General features: G+C 36.2%; 1 protein-coding gene across 3 annotated transcripts in view; it reads left to right on the top strand.

Moving 5' to 3' along the window:
- The first annotated feature begins 232 nt into the window (after positions 1 to 232).
- Positions 233 to 15,883, top strand: part of Mctp (multiple C2 domain and transmembrane region protein) — a 1,238,231-nt gene continuing 1,222,580 nt past the window's right edge. For 2 of the 3 annotated variants that reach the window (XM_069826342.1, XM_069826343.1), the window contains exon 1: positions 234 to 720. In XM_069826342.1, the coding sequence (XP_069682443.1) occupies positions 687 to 720 (34 nt within the window). In that variant the 5' untranslated portion in view covers positions 234 to 686. Of the gene's footprint in view, positions 721 to 15,883 lie in introns of all 3 variants that reach the window. The other variant, XM_069826339.1, reaches the window with a different exon arrangement.

Below are 15,883 nucleotides of genomic sequence, written 5' to 3'. Positions count from 1 at the left end.
GAACAGATCAGAAGATCTTATGAAGGAAAGAAAATATTATAAGAAAATCAGTATGAGGAGGAGGGTGGGCATGTATATGTGTGGGACGAAAAGAGAGAGGGAGAGAGATGGTATAATTTTGAATTTGTTGGAAAATCACGTGAGCATTCATAACCACGCCCCTTCTTTCCAACGATGTCTGCTGGGTCGATACAGCCAACCGCAGCGAACTGGCTGCCAGCAGTCGGCAGGACGCAGTATATCGGAGCCGCGACTGTGTTGCCGCTCTGAACATTCCACGGACACGTCTCAACTCCCTCCTGTCAGTTCATTCAGTGTGTGACAGCGCGATGATACGGTTTCCGATGATCTACATATTTAGGTTATCTTTCATTCAGAGTTTCCACTGTGATGCGTGTGTTATATGTAGATGAGTGTATGTATGTGTGTGTATGTGTGCTTTCACTCGGAATTCTAACTTCGCGGGTTTTTTACTTTGAGTTAGGTTAAGTAGGTGAAGATCTTGTGTCGTAGAGAACTACAGTAGGTGTCGTATGTGTCTTTATTGCGTGTGTTTTAGTTAAAACAGCTGAGCAATGTTGTTGCCATTCTTGTGGTGGTGTAGTGGATATGGCAGTCTCTGCTATCGCTTCAAATGCTGCTGTTTTGCCAGTACACGTGGGTCTGACTACTGCTTCTTCCTCTGAATGATCGCGGCTATGGACACAGGGGATCCTTCGGGTATGTCCAATTCTGCATATATCTGTCTTGTCTGTCGTAGTCGGAATCTTCAACTCAAACCAACATTTTTTATTACTTACTAACCTCTTGAGCTATTTATACCTAGAAAAGCTTCGTTATTAAAATAATAAAACATACTTTTAATGTTAAAACTTATTTTATTTCAATTTCTTTTTTTTTAGCTTATTTAAATATATTTTGGTGTTTATATGTTTTATTTTGTCTTTGTAAATGCTGAAGTAGTTCTTGAATATTTGCTTACATGTTTATTTAAAGTATACTGTTATTAATTTTGATTTATGCTTTCAGTTTATTTATACGCAACATTTAACAAAAATTATTGATTTTTTATTCATTATATTTATATAGGTTTCCAATCAGCACGTCACAATTTCTAAGAACAACTGTAATTCCTATACTTTATTGCCATCTATATAACATATACTTTATTGAAGTTTACATAACTTACCTAGTGATTTATTTGCATGATATCGGCATTGTGACAGTGCAAGGACAGTCTTTTGAGTTACCTACTGTATATAGTTTATAATATATGATGCATCGTTCTGGAACTGAAGTGCGCGACAGCAATTATACAACGCGCCATTGACTTCATTAATGATATTACCTGAGGAGACGTCAGTTTTATGTGGCGCTCACTTAACTGCGTAGCGCTTGAATGAACGATTCAGATTAACTGAAATTTTCCGCACGATGCCAATTTATGCGAGAAAAAAAGCGACAAATTAAAAATGAACGAAATCTTACGAGGTAGTATTTATGTGGCCTATAGAGTCTTTATACCTATACAGGATGAACTATAAGTAATGTAATTAATTTCAGAGGATATTCTTTGAGAGATTTCAAACAAAAAAGTTAAAATACAATTTTGTTCGTTTTTGCTTCCTTTTCGAGATAAAAATTGTTTTATATCAACAATTCATAGCGTGTTTTGGGAAAGTCATTAATTGAATTCCCAATATGCTCAGTCAGTTTCTGAGAACAGTGTATTATGATAATAAGAATTTTAGGTTTGTTCTTTAAATGTGCAGAAATTTGATCCGAACAAATGTAACGTTGTACAAATTCCTTTGCAAAACGAAGTTACATTTATTTGGTTCAAATTTCTGCACATTCAAAGGACGAGAAAAAATTCTTTCAAATTTATTATCATAATACACTGCTCTCTTAAATTGACTTAGTATATTGGGAATGAAATCAATAGATTTCGCAAAACACCCTATGAAATGTTTCATATAAAACAATTTTTATCTCGAAAAGGAAGCAAAAACGAACAAAACTTTCTTGTTTGAATTATCTCAAAGAATAACCCCCTGAAAACAATATTACTTACGGTTCACTTATATATAATAATCTCAGAATTTGCATGTGTTTATTAGAAGTTTCAATTTTAATTGTTTGCTAGTAACTATCCTTTAACCCCTTGAAGTTCCTTTCTAGACTAGGTGTTACATTAATCCTGTGACATTTTTGTGTGATAAATCACCCCTGAAATTTTAAGTCATTACTCTAGAATTAGGCTAATTTTTATATTTACACGCATTCATTTTTATAACATATATACTTATGCTGATGACCTTGTAACTTAGAACATCATATTTAAAACAGAATTTTTTACGTTTTGAGTCCGTTTCAAAATTTACAATACATTGTTATATTGACAGAGCTATAGCCTTGTTATCGTTCTCATATTAAAACTGTTTTTTTTTTTTTTAAGATTGCTGAACTTGATACTGGAATGGTGTAACATAGACACAGATATCGTTAAATGCACGATACTTCGCATCATCTTCGATACTTCTATCAAGTAATTATTGAAAATGAAGGAAGAGTGTGAACTGTAATAATGGATCGCTTTTATTTATTTACAAGTTATCTTCATACCAAAACACGATAATCTAGTTTGACAAATGACAGTTATTGTATAGATCGAATGCGAATGTATAAATACCAATAATTATTATCTCATTGATAATTGTTACTTCAAATTGAATAATTGCTTCAATATAATCCTTCTTGATAAGCCACTTTTGTTTTATAATTACATATAAGTTTATTTGAAGTCTGAATAAAAAATTGGGTCTTATACGTGAATAAATTGTGTGTTTTTTTGTAGATGTATGTAGCTTACCTACTGTATAGGCCTACAGTATGTCGCATTTGATAACTGGAGAAATATGTATGAAACTCAAATAAATAAAATGAACAACATTTGTACTCTTACATATACACACACACACACACACACACACACACACACACACACACACACACACACACACACACGATTTGAATGTGTACCGGTAGCTACGGTATCGCATGAAAGATAATTGAAATACCTATACGGTAATTAAATTAATTAAGGTCTGCACTTTTAATTGAATACCGGTAATTAACGGGGAGTAATAATCATGGATTATATTTTGTTAAATTGAAAAGTTTGAATTTGAAAACCATGTTGGATCCGATAAGCTGTGCGATAATAAGAATAAGAATAAATTTGAATAAAATTGAAAAGTATTTTTATCTCTAAATTGTTTTTCACGCATTGCATTTTTGTCGTAATAAATTGTGTAAAACAGACCTGTCATTTCGAACGTTCTATAGTGCTCTGAATCTCTGTCAATTACAATTACACTCTCATACGAAATTTTAAAAGTTGAAGGAAAGAAATTTATTCAAAAAGTACTCTATAGTTAAAAATATATACAAAAGTAAAAGATACATTTAAATTGGATTTAATGTCCTTTCTTTTCGTCCAAATTAGTGATTTATTTTTTTTTCGCGTTTATATCCCAAGTTTTTAATACATAATTATCTTATGCTTTGCCATATCATTACTTCTTAATTCGCAGTGTCATTGTCTAGCGATTTAATCCACGACAGACCTGGTTACCATGTTGGTCTTGAATGCGAGGTTCGCGGGTTGAAATCTTGCAGAGGTCGACAAATTTTAAAAGGCGATAAAACTGTAACATGGCTTCCTTATGTCTACTTCTGGCGGCTGGATAGCTCAATAAGTAAAGCAACTAGCTACGATCTAGGAGTCTCAGGATTTAATCCCAGGTGGTTACGAGACTTTTCTCGTTGTCATAACTTTCCTAACAGCCAAAGGTCCACTCACATTATTGTTGTATTCAACTATCCGAAAACAGGTTGGAACCTCGTAAGTTACACCACTGATCACATGTACCCTATAACAGATTGCTCAGCCTTACAGGTTTTGACGACAACTTTTATGAATTTCAATATGCTGCCATCTAGCTATTGCATAAGAAATCACGTTATAACTCTGATTTGAATTGCATGGAGCAACTGTACTTCCATCGACGGTGGCGATCCTGATAGTTGTTCTCTTTCACATGTTACCGTTTTAACATGGGGTTGGCCAATCTGTTGTATATGTGATCAGAGATTCACCAATAAAGCAGTACTTATGAGGCAACTAAGCCAGAAATAATAGGGTAGGGTTGCCAGTTTCTTTCCTCCTCCATTGCATTCATCGCTTACTAGTAACATATTTCGCTAATTAGACTAACTTGTAAGAAGCCTATATACAAAAAATTGTTCTTCCTCTGACATACCGTCAGCCACCGGCGTGGCTCAGTCGGTTAAGTCACTTGCCTGCGGATCTGCAGTTGCGCTCGGGCGCGGGTTTCATTACCTGATTGGGGTTTTTTTCCGATGTTTTCCTCAACCGTAAGGTGAATGCCAGGTAATCTGTGGCGAATCCTTGGCCTAATCTTGCGAAATACCATCTCGCTATCACCAATCTCATCGACGCTAAATAACCTCGTAGTTGATACAGCGTCGCTAAATAACCAACTAAAAAAAAAGACATACTGTCAAGTGACATGTAGTCCCTGATAATAAATGTACTTATCAGCCAAAGCCTCAATCAGAGATGATACTACTGTATAATATGTAAACATATGTTATTTATAAATTACGAAAGAATAATGTGCTGGAATTGTACCTTACAACATTATATAATCTTAGCGTAGATTAGAGGATAACATTGAACATTTTATGGGGAATCTACTGGGATATTTGTAAATAGAGGTACATTAAAATATGCCAGAAATATTGTAAACAGAAAATTGTGCCTCTCAAGGTGCACCGAGAATAATGACTGTTGCGGTGAAAAGAACTGAAGTTTCTGCATTTCTCCTAGATGTGAACTTTTAGGCGAATAACGCAAAGTCAAGTACTGTCCGTCCGCGTAGTTATGTCGCAGGGTCTTCGAAATGAGGAAATCACGTGGCAGTTGCGTACTTGTCGGGGTCCTTTTCTTTAAATCATTTAAAAATTGTATAAAATTACGTACACTTTAAATTCCGTACAGCAAATATTTTCAGAAAAGAGCCTAATAGCCCAGTCACTAGCCTTTACAGAGGGGCCAGCAGAAACGGGCAGGGGAAATCGGGATGCGACATACTCGGACGGACAGTACCCGTATTGAATAAAAGGTGTTATTGGATTCAGGAAAATGTTTTTCTATTAAATGATGTTGGATTTTCGATACAATTTGGTAATTTATCCAGAGCTCAGATTTTAGATTCAAGAATTTTAATCTGTATAGGCTGGAATAGAACTTAATATTTTCTAGTTAAATTAATTTAGTATAACGCATAAAATTTGTAGACAATTTGTAGACAGATGAATGTGTACAGGTATATCATCAAGCTAGGAAGGCTCTTCGCTGTTGAATTGACAATAAACTGTCATCCCATCTACCGTAGGATGTAATGATTTTTAAAATTTTTTTAGGAATGTAATGGAAAATTGTCATATTCGTGTAAACAAAATTAGAGTGCAAAAATTGGATAATAAAAGACATCTTCTGCTGTCCAGAAAGCCTGGAATTTTGTATCTGTTAGGAAGTAATATTTTGATGGCACTTTTTTCTTTCTTAACCATTTACCTTGACTGCAGTTTCGACTTGCAGACCATTGAGTGTAGGAGGGATGATTATTAATATCATCAAACGTCAACACTTTGCGGGGCACTTTGGAAGTGGGACTGGCACAACGAAGACATCGCAGGACAATCAGAAGCAGGGTTTAAGCTAGAAAATAAATAATTGTGGCGAAAATGCACAAATGAAAAATTATATTTGTGAAAATTGCAAAATATAAATTATAAATAATTGTGCAGAAAGATTAAATTAATAAAATATGCAGAAACAAAAAGTTACGTAATTTCTTGGAGTTTTATTACTTTCAATCCATCTTATCACACCCTAGATAAACTTATGTAAGTAAATCATTAGATGTAGGTATGATTAGAATTAATTACTACTGAATTTGCGTTACATTAAAATAGGGTATGATACGTTATTTTATGGGCACTCTAAACATTGAAACTCTTTGCTAGTAGGCCCTTCCAGATTTATTGTTAGCAGAGTGCTAATTGTTTTTACTGAAAGAATATTTTTAATTCCAGTTTTTACAAGATTCATGCAACTAAATCCTCTCTCACAATTTACAGTATGCGATGGAATTATATAAATCAATTGGCAGAAATTGTTCACTTAACTTACATGAATTGCACCAAATCTTTGAAATCAATTTCTGAACATATATTGCTTAATAACTTTTTGCACATTGTCTATGCCATTAGCATTTCATTTAAATTCAGATTAGTTCGAACACATCTCTGAATTCATTTTCTCCATTAACATCTTCGTTTCTGAAGTCGAATGTAGTTGTCGCATTTTTGCACATTTACATTCAAAGTTTGTTGCATTTTTAGAAGTCGAGTAGTAAAATGCAACAAATGCGATTGTGACTTAAACCCTGAGCAGAAGACAACGGACAACCATCCAGTCCCGATGACGGACGATAATTTTTTTCCATTGTCTACGCCAGGATTCGAACTACGGATCGCTTGGATGAGCAGCACGTATGCTACCTCAAAGATACTGTTGTGAGTGATTGTAGACTTCTTAGTTTGTTACTTATGCCCATATAAACAGGGGCACATACTGCACCGATTATATAGTTTACGTATGAGCCTTGCTTCAAGTCGCACAAACAAGTTGGTAGAGAAGAACCTAACCAGTGTAGGATATCCATATAGTACTCATTTTACTATCTGAGATAGTTCACGATTCGATTTTATTATGGAGAGGATCGCAAAGTGGCCTTGGATGTTTCCATATCGGTGTATGGTCTATGCCTTTTACGTATCTCAGTAACCTTGTATTTTTTTCTAATAACATGTTGAGACAACTTTGTAAGGTCATATAGATAAAAAAAAAATTGGATGCGTAATATTCATGTAGGAAACGGGTTAAGTATTCTGACGTTCATGGAGAGAAGAAAAAAGAACTTTCTCCAAACAAAATCAATTGCAGATTATGTGCAGTATTTCAGTGACGCAATGCTGACATCTAACCCCAAAAACAAGTTATGCATAAACCCAGTAGACAATAGTCATTTGACATTACATCAAGTGAGTTCTGTTTTTTACAGTGGTCAATGCGTGGGAGTCACGACCATAGATCCGAATTCGCATGCGGTATAACTGTTTGCTCGTGAATTTGGTGTCCTAACATCGTACGAATCAATTTACAAGAGTGCTACCACGAGTATTGTATATAGTGCCATTTTTAAATATTTCATGCTGTGATTTTAAATAAATCGTGCTGGCAAATAAAATTCTTGATAAACTGAAATAAGCTTTTAGACATATACAGTACGTCTATTGTAATCAGTAGGCGCTAGCATTTATGGACCAGTTACAACTAATGCAATAATAATATTAATAATAATAATAATAATAATAATAATAATAATAATACTTACAAATGGCTTTTAAGGAACCCGAAGGTTCATTGCTGCCCTCACATAAGCCCGCCATCGGTTCCTATCCTGTGCAAGATTAATTCACTCTCTATCATCACATCCCAGCTCCCTCAAATCCATTTTAATATTATCCTCCCATATACGTCTCGGCCTCCCCAAAGGTCTTTTTCCATCCGGCCTCCCAACCAATACACTATATGCACTTCTGGATTTGCCCATACATGCTACATGCCCTGCCCATTAATAATAATTAATTTAATAATAATAATAATAATAATAATAATAATAATTTGTATTCGACAGATATTGGAGAACAAATGGGAGTAGAAGGGTGCAGTACATCAATTATTAATAGATTTAAAAAAGGCATATGACTCGGTTAAGAGAGAAGTTTTACATAATATTCTTATTGAATTTGGTATTCCCAAGAAACTAGTTCGATTAATTAAAATGTGTATCAGTGAAACACAGCAGAGTCCGTATAGGTCAGTTTCTGTCAGATGCTTTTTCAATTCACTGTGGGCTAAAGCAAGGAAATGCACTATCACCTTTACTTTTTAATTTTGCTCTAGAATATGCCATTAGGTAAGTCCAGGATAACAGAGGGGGTTTGGAATTAAACCGGTTACGTCAGCTGCTTGTCTATGCGGATGACGTGAATATGTTACGAGAAAATCCATAAACTATTAGGGAAAACACGGAAATTTTAATTGAAGCAAATAAAGAGATAGATTTGGAAGTAAATCCCGAAAAGACAAAGTGTATGATTATGTCTCGTGACCAGAATATTGTACGAAATGGAAATATATAAATTGGAAATTTATCCCTCGACAGTAACAAATTTAAAGCGAAGAATAAATATGGGAAATGTCTGTTATTATTCGGTTGAGAAGCTTTCGTCATCCAGTCTGCTCTCAAAAAGTCTGAAAGTTAGATTTGATAAAACAGTTATATTACCGGTCGTTCTGTATGGTTGTGAAACTTGGACTCTCACTTTGAGAGGGAACAGAGAACAAGGGTGTTTGAGAATAAGGTGCTTACGCAAATATTTGGGGCTAAGAGGGATGAAGTTACATGAGAATGGAGAAAGTTACACAGCGCAGAACTGCACGCATTGTATTCTTCACCTGACATAATTAGGAACATTAAATTCAGACGTTTGAGATGGGCAGGGCATGTAGCACATATGGGCGAATCCAGAAATGTGTTAGTTGGGAGACCGGAGGAAAAAGGATCTTTTGAGAGGCTGAGACGTAGATGGGAGGATAATATTAAAATGAATTTGAGGGAGGTGGAATATGATTGTAGAGACTGGATTAATCTTGCTCAGGATAGTGACCAATGGCGGGCTTATATGAGGGCGGGAATGAAACTCTGGGCTCCTTAAAAGCTGTAAGTAAGTAAGTAAGTCGAAATCTGTGCATATTTTCAAAATGTGTCTGCTGATAACACTTCGGGAGTGTACAAATATTTCTATATTTTATAAATAGCAAATGTATAACAGTTCTTAGCTGGAGTATGTAAAGAATAACAAGTTATTTTATTCGCTTGTATAATTTTCTCAAATACAGTTATAAGTTTTTAAAAGTAAGCCAACAATATCAGTTTGCACCATACTAAAACTTTTAGGAACTGTATTTTATAACTAATGCATTTTAGTTTTAATTTTTTATTTTTAAACCAATGTTCCAGAAGTAAAAATTAGTTTCCTCTATATGAAATTTAGGAAGTGTCTTCATATTGTATTATTATAATTTTTAGTGTTACAAATTACCTGTGTACATTATTTACTTTAACACATTTTCATCGTATGTCACATCGTTAGATAAAACGTTACTGATATTACGATTTAGGTATTGACTCTGAGATAAATGCGTAATAAAACAGAAAACAAACGCAGATATTGAAATAAATCAATGGAACTGAAATAAGTGCAAGGTAAACCTTATGACGTATCTCACTAAACTGATAATACACTTCAGTGTGAATATGGAATTGTTTGGATTGGTATTGTGATGATGCTATACAAGTATACAAGATGTTAACGTGGATTTTATGTCAACATGAAGTCTCCTTGTGCCCATCTTATTCTTGTGTTGGATCAGAATTTACGCCGGAGATCTGGCAGTGTTACAAAATATTAATCTGTCTCTCCTTCACAGTTGTAACACATGTTAGTGTCTAGCCTGCGTTTTAGCCAATATTAAGACGTCAAGTAATGTTTGCCATTATGGATATATGGATATCGTATGTGTTTCTCATCCAAGGAACTCGCGATTCGATTCCCCACGTGAGCAACGGAAGAGAGATAATCTTCTGACCATGGACCGAGCGTTTTTCCCTTGTCTCGGTCGTGGCCCTGTGCCATGCTGACAACACGATCAGCCGAGTCCCGCAGTGTGTGCCTCCCTAGCGTCAGTCAAATGAAAACTCGTAGGCCTATATCCTCCGCCAAACCGCTTTGCATTTTAAGTTTGTGTAAAATGGCGAAGTAAAACATGAGTCTTGAAGCAAAATTTATAAGCCTTCAAGATATTAAATGAATTACTGCGTATAAGTAATGTAACCTTAGCCATTATAGAAATAAAGCAAAATAAATTTCATTTTTTAAGATATGTACATAATAATATATTATAACTTCAATTAGAAACATTTTAGGTACAAATGCTTCTATTGGTTTCTCTTCACTTCGTCGTAATGTCCATGTTTCTGCCCCATACAATAGTTTTTCTTGGTAAAGGTAAATGCTGTAGCTTTCCGTTGCTTTCCGCACACCACTTTCTCTTTCGCATCTTAAAAGATCCCAGGAGGCCACAGACTGGAGGTGAGGAGAGTGGATTTGACTAATTAGACCCTGCGGACTTCACCGAAATTCACCGCAAGAGTTAAATATCAGTTCTATCAGGGATTTTTTACCCGATCGAAAACCGGGAAATCCCAATTAGTCTGGAGCGTGTGAAATGGGCAGAGTAAGAAACGAAGATGTATTGGAAAGAGTGCATGAAGAAAGAATGGTATTGGAACTGATCTGAAAAAGGAAGAGGAATTGCCTGGGTCTCTGGTTGAGAAGAAACTGCCTACTGAAGGTTGCACTGAAAGGAATGGTGAACGGGAGAAGAGTTCGGGGCAGAAGAAGATATCAGATGATAGACGACATTAAGATACATGGATCATATGCGGAGATAAAGAGGAAAGCTGAAAATAAGAAAGACTGGAGAATGCTGGGTTTGCAGTGAAATACCTACTCATGAGCAGAACACTATGAATGAATTAGGTACAAAATTGAAGAGTGTGATTCCAAAACGCGTTAAGTCCATTTTTATTACAGGACTAGGCTAGTTTTTTTATCCACCAGTCTACGGACTGAGCGACTTTTCAACATGCACAATGACACAAACTTTTAGACAATAATTGACGTTGTTTTGGAAGTAAACAAGCTTTTGCAATAGTCGGCATTTTAGACGTGCTAGAAGTCAGCCAGAATTTTTGTGTGATCAAAGACCTCTCTAAAAAAACAGTATATTTCGAATAATAATCAAAGCTAAAATGTCCAGCTAAAGCGCTTGCATGCCTATCCGGAGTTGCGCTCGGATGCGAGTTCGATTCCCTCTTGGGCTGGTTACCTGGTTCCATTTCTTCAGAGGTTTTTCCCAACCGTAAGGCGAATGTCAGGTAATCTATGGCGAATTCTTGGCCTCATCTCGCGAAATACCATCTCACTATCATCAATCTCATCGACGCTAAATGAAGGGTTCAGAACCATAGTGGGCCAAGCGCCATTTGCAAAAACCGTAGAAAACAAGGGTTAAAATGAAGTTATTACCATAATTCAATGGAAACCTATAGCAAGTAATATAAAGTATACACATTCAGACTATATGATGTGTCAATCTTCATTAAACTATGATATTCAATTAACTTTAATCCTTGCTTTTTCCGTTTTTAATAAATGGCGCTTGGCCCACTATGACTCTGAACCCTTCAAATAACCTAGTAGTTGATACAGCGTCATTAAATAAAGAAAATAAAATATTCTATTTGGTTTGAGGGGGTCAGGAGCAAAGGGATACAAGTGACATTTCTAAGAGCATGTATTGTGTTAGGTGCATCTAGGTCAAGCTAACTCATCTATAGTTTTATTGGCAAAGGGATATCTTTTAACCACATCACACACTAAAATTGAAATAAAAATTTACACGTAATTTATGAAAGCTTAAGTACTTTCAAGCACATTTTCTCAAAAATAACTTAAGTGCACTTATACCCCTTTGCTTCTGACTCCCTCATTTGAGGTTCTTAATTCTGCAGCATCTACTTTAAATGTTTGTAACCATTTTCTAATCCTGAACAATACATTTGATGATATATGTGGATCTGAATGACTTTGTAATGCAAACGATGATAGTTTATTAGATTAAATCTTGCAAATCCGGAAGTAGTTTCCGAAGTTTAAGATAGTAAAGAGAATGAAAAGTTTATGCATTAAAAGAAAACATGTTTTTTGTAATTAGAAGTGCTATTATTTATGGTGCATTCTTTTCCTTAATTTATTGTGCCATTAATCTTATACCGCGTGCAAACACTTCCTTACTTTCTAGTTACGGCTGCATGGGCAGTATCTTATTTGTGCGAACTCATTTAGATGATGTACGTCGAAAGATTAACTCCTGCATAAAGCAAGATATTTCGTGTAGCAAGAAATTAAGTGTATAAATTAAGGAACAAACTAAGTAAGTAGGCTAAATGGAACCTGTGAGTCAGCGACTGAAATATGTAACGAATGAAAGGCTTAATAATTATTGATGGATACTGGTAAGTGAATCAATAAATAAATGTGTGAAGAAATGGGACAATGAGCGAAGAGTAAATGTACTCGTAAGTGAATGAATGATTGATTGATTGAAGTGAACCGCAGTGATCGAGTATCGCGTTTCAATGTAGAGTGCACATCTGTTATCTGGTCTTTTACTCGTCCCCCCCTCGCCCCCATAATTTAAAGTTTTACGCTTGCTTTGTTCGATATCCTCTGCGGTCTTATAATACACTGTAATACAGAAACGCCTGAAGTTCCAATAAAAATAGAGATATTAATCCGTAAAGAAAAGAAATGGATGAGAAGGAAATCAGCTGGTTAGTAATCTTGGCTACAGTTCCGTCATTCAATGGCTGGATGTCTTTTTATGCTTTCAATCTACGTCAGCGGTCCTCAGCGCAGAGCACCCTGGGGCTAGCGTCTCTTACCCGCGGAAAACACAGTGCACCATGGTGCACTCGTAGCTGCTAGCGGGTATGCTCTCTACCTGTTACTGCTGCACGACGGTGCACACGGGACGGCACCGCTTACTCTTTGCACATTTCAGCGAGTGCTGACGACCAGTGATCTATGTCGTAGGATCCCGAGCTATTAGTGGTATTACCGAAGTTCAGCTTATAGAGGTAAACTCTTCAGTCACGTCTACCGCTATGGAGTAACAGTTAGCATGCTTGACCATGAAACGAGAGAGCTCGGGTTCAAATCCTGGTTGGGACAGATTACCTGGTTGAGGTTTATGTCCGGGGATTTACCCTCAACACATTAAGAGCAAATGCTGGGTAACTATCGACGCTGGACCTTGGACTCATTTCGCTGACATTATCACCTTCATCTCATTCAGATGCTAAATAACCATAGCAGTTGATAGGGCTCCAAGACGCCGTACATTAACCGATTAAAAATATCACCATCACCATCATAAAATACAGCGGAGGTTACAATACGATCTAAGTGAAGCTCCGAAGAATATTGTAAAAACTCTCTTTTGCAGAAGAAGAAGAAGAAGAAGAAGAAGAAGAAGAAGAAGAAGCAGCAGCTTATAATATTTACAAAATTTCATCATTTTACAGGAATAGGCCTAGCTACTATATAGGTTCCAGAGGCGTACGCAAGAAGGGGTTACCAGGTTTGACATCACTCCTAGAACTTCTGAAAAAATGACATATTTAGGCCTACATCTGACAAGCAAACATTCTAATGGGGGCAGATAAAAAAAGTTTTTTTTTTCTTTCTTGCACCATGTTAAATGTCAAAACAAGTGTTTGTACACATGTTGGCCACTCGAGCGCAATTACGAGGGCCGTCCAGGAAGTAAGTTTCTTGGGGCCGTTTACATAAAGAAAACACAATGGAACAGATACAGCAATTGTTGAGCTATTTTCAACATATTTCCCCCGAAATTGAGACATTTGTGATACCGAGGGATTAACTTTTGTATCCCTGTGATGTAGAAGTCTGCTGACTGGGATCGGAACCAGCGTTTGACAACCGTCTGCACCTCTGTTGATCCCACGGTATGACAAATGTCTCAGTTCCGATGGAGAATATGTTGAAAAGTAGCTCAACATTATTTATGTATATGTTTCAATAAATCTTTTCATGAAATTGTGTTTTTTTTCTACAAACGGCTCCAAAGAAATTCATTTCCTAGACGAACCTCGTAATTGAGCTCGAGTGGCCAAAATTTGTAAATGCATTTGTTTTGATATTATTAATATGGTGGGAAAAAAATAACTTTTTTATCTGCCCCCATGAGAATGGTTTACTTGTGAGTATTTTTTTATCCATAGTCGCTTTCTCTTCTCTATTTTTTCACTGTCAGAGTAACAAAATCTACATCGACATAATGCAAAGTTCTACCTCTTCTTCAATAGTACAATCCCTGTGCTTGGTGCTGCGGCACTTTAGAACTTTATTATAGACCTACATTGTAATAATATGAAGCAGACACAGTATGAAATTTAACTTATTGTGAAACATTTTCAAAAGGTTGTTGTTCTGCAGTACAGATGTTAAATATCGTGCATTGTCAATTTTAAACTTATTTTAAGAGCGGTATTCACCGGTTCGTTGGTTTGAGTTGTGACTCTATTGTGAAGCGTTCATTTAACCGCTCAAACAACACAGGACAGCACATGACGAAGGACAAAGCCGCAGTCCTTGGACGGAAGGTAAATCTCTTACGTTGTCCATTCCTGGAATCTACCATGGACTGCTTGAATAGGGCTCGCTGACGAAACTGTATATACTCGATATGGTTCTCTTATACTGCAGATTACGGCTCTTGGACGAAGTTTCCCGGGAAAGGTTTGGGCGATTACATCACCACGAAGACAGCATGCGCGGGATAGATTTCCTTACTCCTACGCATCCATTGTGCTTTGCGTCAGATTTCCGACCCCGTAGCGGAGAAGGAAAAGACGTGCGAGAAACGTAAACCGGAAGAAACTTAAAAGCCGATATTACAGTGATATCCTGCTGTCCCTTCATTGAAATAGACCTAGTCTTGACATAATGATGGCCTTTCAAAGGGCTCTGGGGAGTTGTGTCATAGATTTGTTGCATTGCATATTCGCTGGTGAAGGAATAGAGTTTCCTTAATAAATGTGGATTGTCAATCATTTTTCGTTAATTGCCTCGGTCTTATTATAACAAATTATCGTATCACTTATGAATGACAGAGCCTGGTCCCATTCACGAACGAGCTCCAAACCCTACCTATATCAGCATCGGAAAACCTGTGTTGCCCCCAAGACTTCACTCCAGCGTATTTTTAAATATTTCATATTATAAATAAAATGAAGGGAAGTATGATTGTATGTATGTATTTATTTACACTGCAAATGGACAAATACCCGGTGGTAGTGGTAACTAATTACACTCAATAATTCATTGTGTTGGTGGAATGAGGAGGAAGCGGGAGTACCCCGAGGAAACCATCTGAAAATTCTGCTTTATTCACTACAAATTCCATTACAATCTGGCCGCGGTTCGAACTCGGGTTGCCTACGTTCTTTTAGGTAAAACGTGAGTATTTGTTTTTTCTATGTTTTCCATCTACAAATGGATTTGGAACTAAAATCCGAAAGGGATAAAAAATGCTCAATAAATTATAACTACGAAATAAATATTCTGTTCTAGAAATTAAAAAAAAAAAATATATATATATATGAATTAGTCGGAAATGTATCCTTGAATTCCAATTAATTTTCTTATTCACCCAAATTACATTTTTTTTATGGCAGAGAGTTTATAATCTCATTGCATTACTGACAAAGTTTCCTTACTTTCTTTCTGGGAGACTTCACTCTGGTTAGAATTTAATCTTCTGCCCATGTAATTTAGACCTCACGTGCTTAAGAGATGGGAAAAGAAATGATACGAGGCCAGGTCTTTCACATAAGATCGTCCAAGATCACATTCACAGCTAACTGACATTGAATCCCGAGTTGGAATACAAACTCGGACCGCAGTTTCAATACAACGTGGATTTTACGTCTTGTCCATTACATAGAACACG

This window comes from Periplaneta americana, chromosome 5 (genome assembly GCF_040183065.1).
Source record: "Periplaneta americana isolate PAMFEO1 chromosome 5, P.americana_PAMFEO1_priV1, whole genome shotgun sequence".
In the NCBI taxonomy this organism is placed as follows: Eukaryota; Metazoa; Arthropoda; class Insecta; order Blattodea; family Blattidae; genus Periplaneta; species Periplaneta americana.
This window is presented reverse-complemented; position numbering and strand designations above follow the sequence as displayed.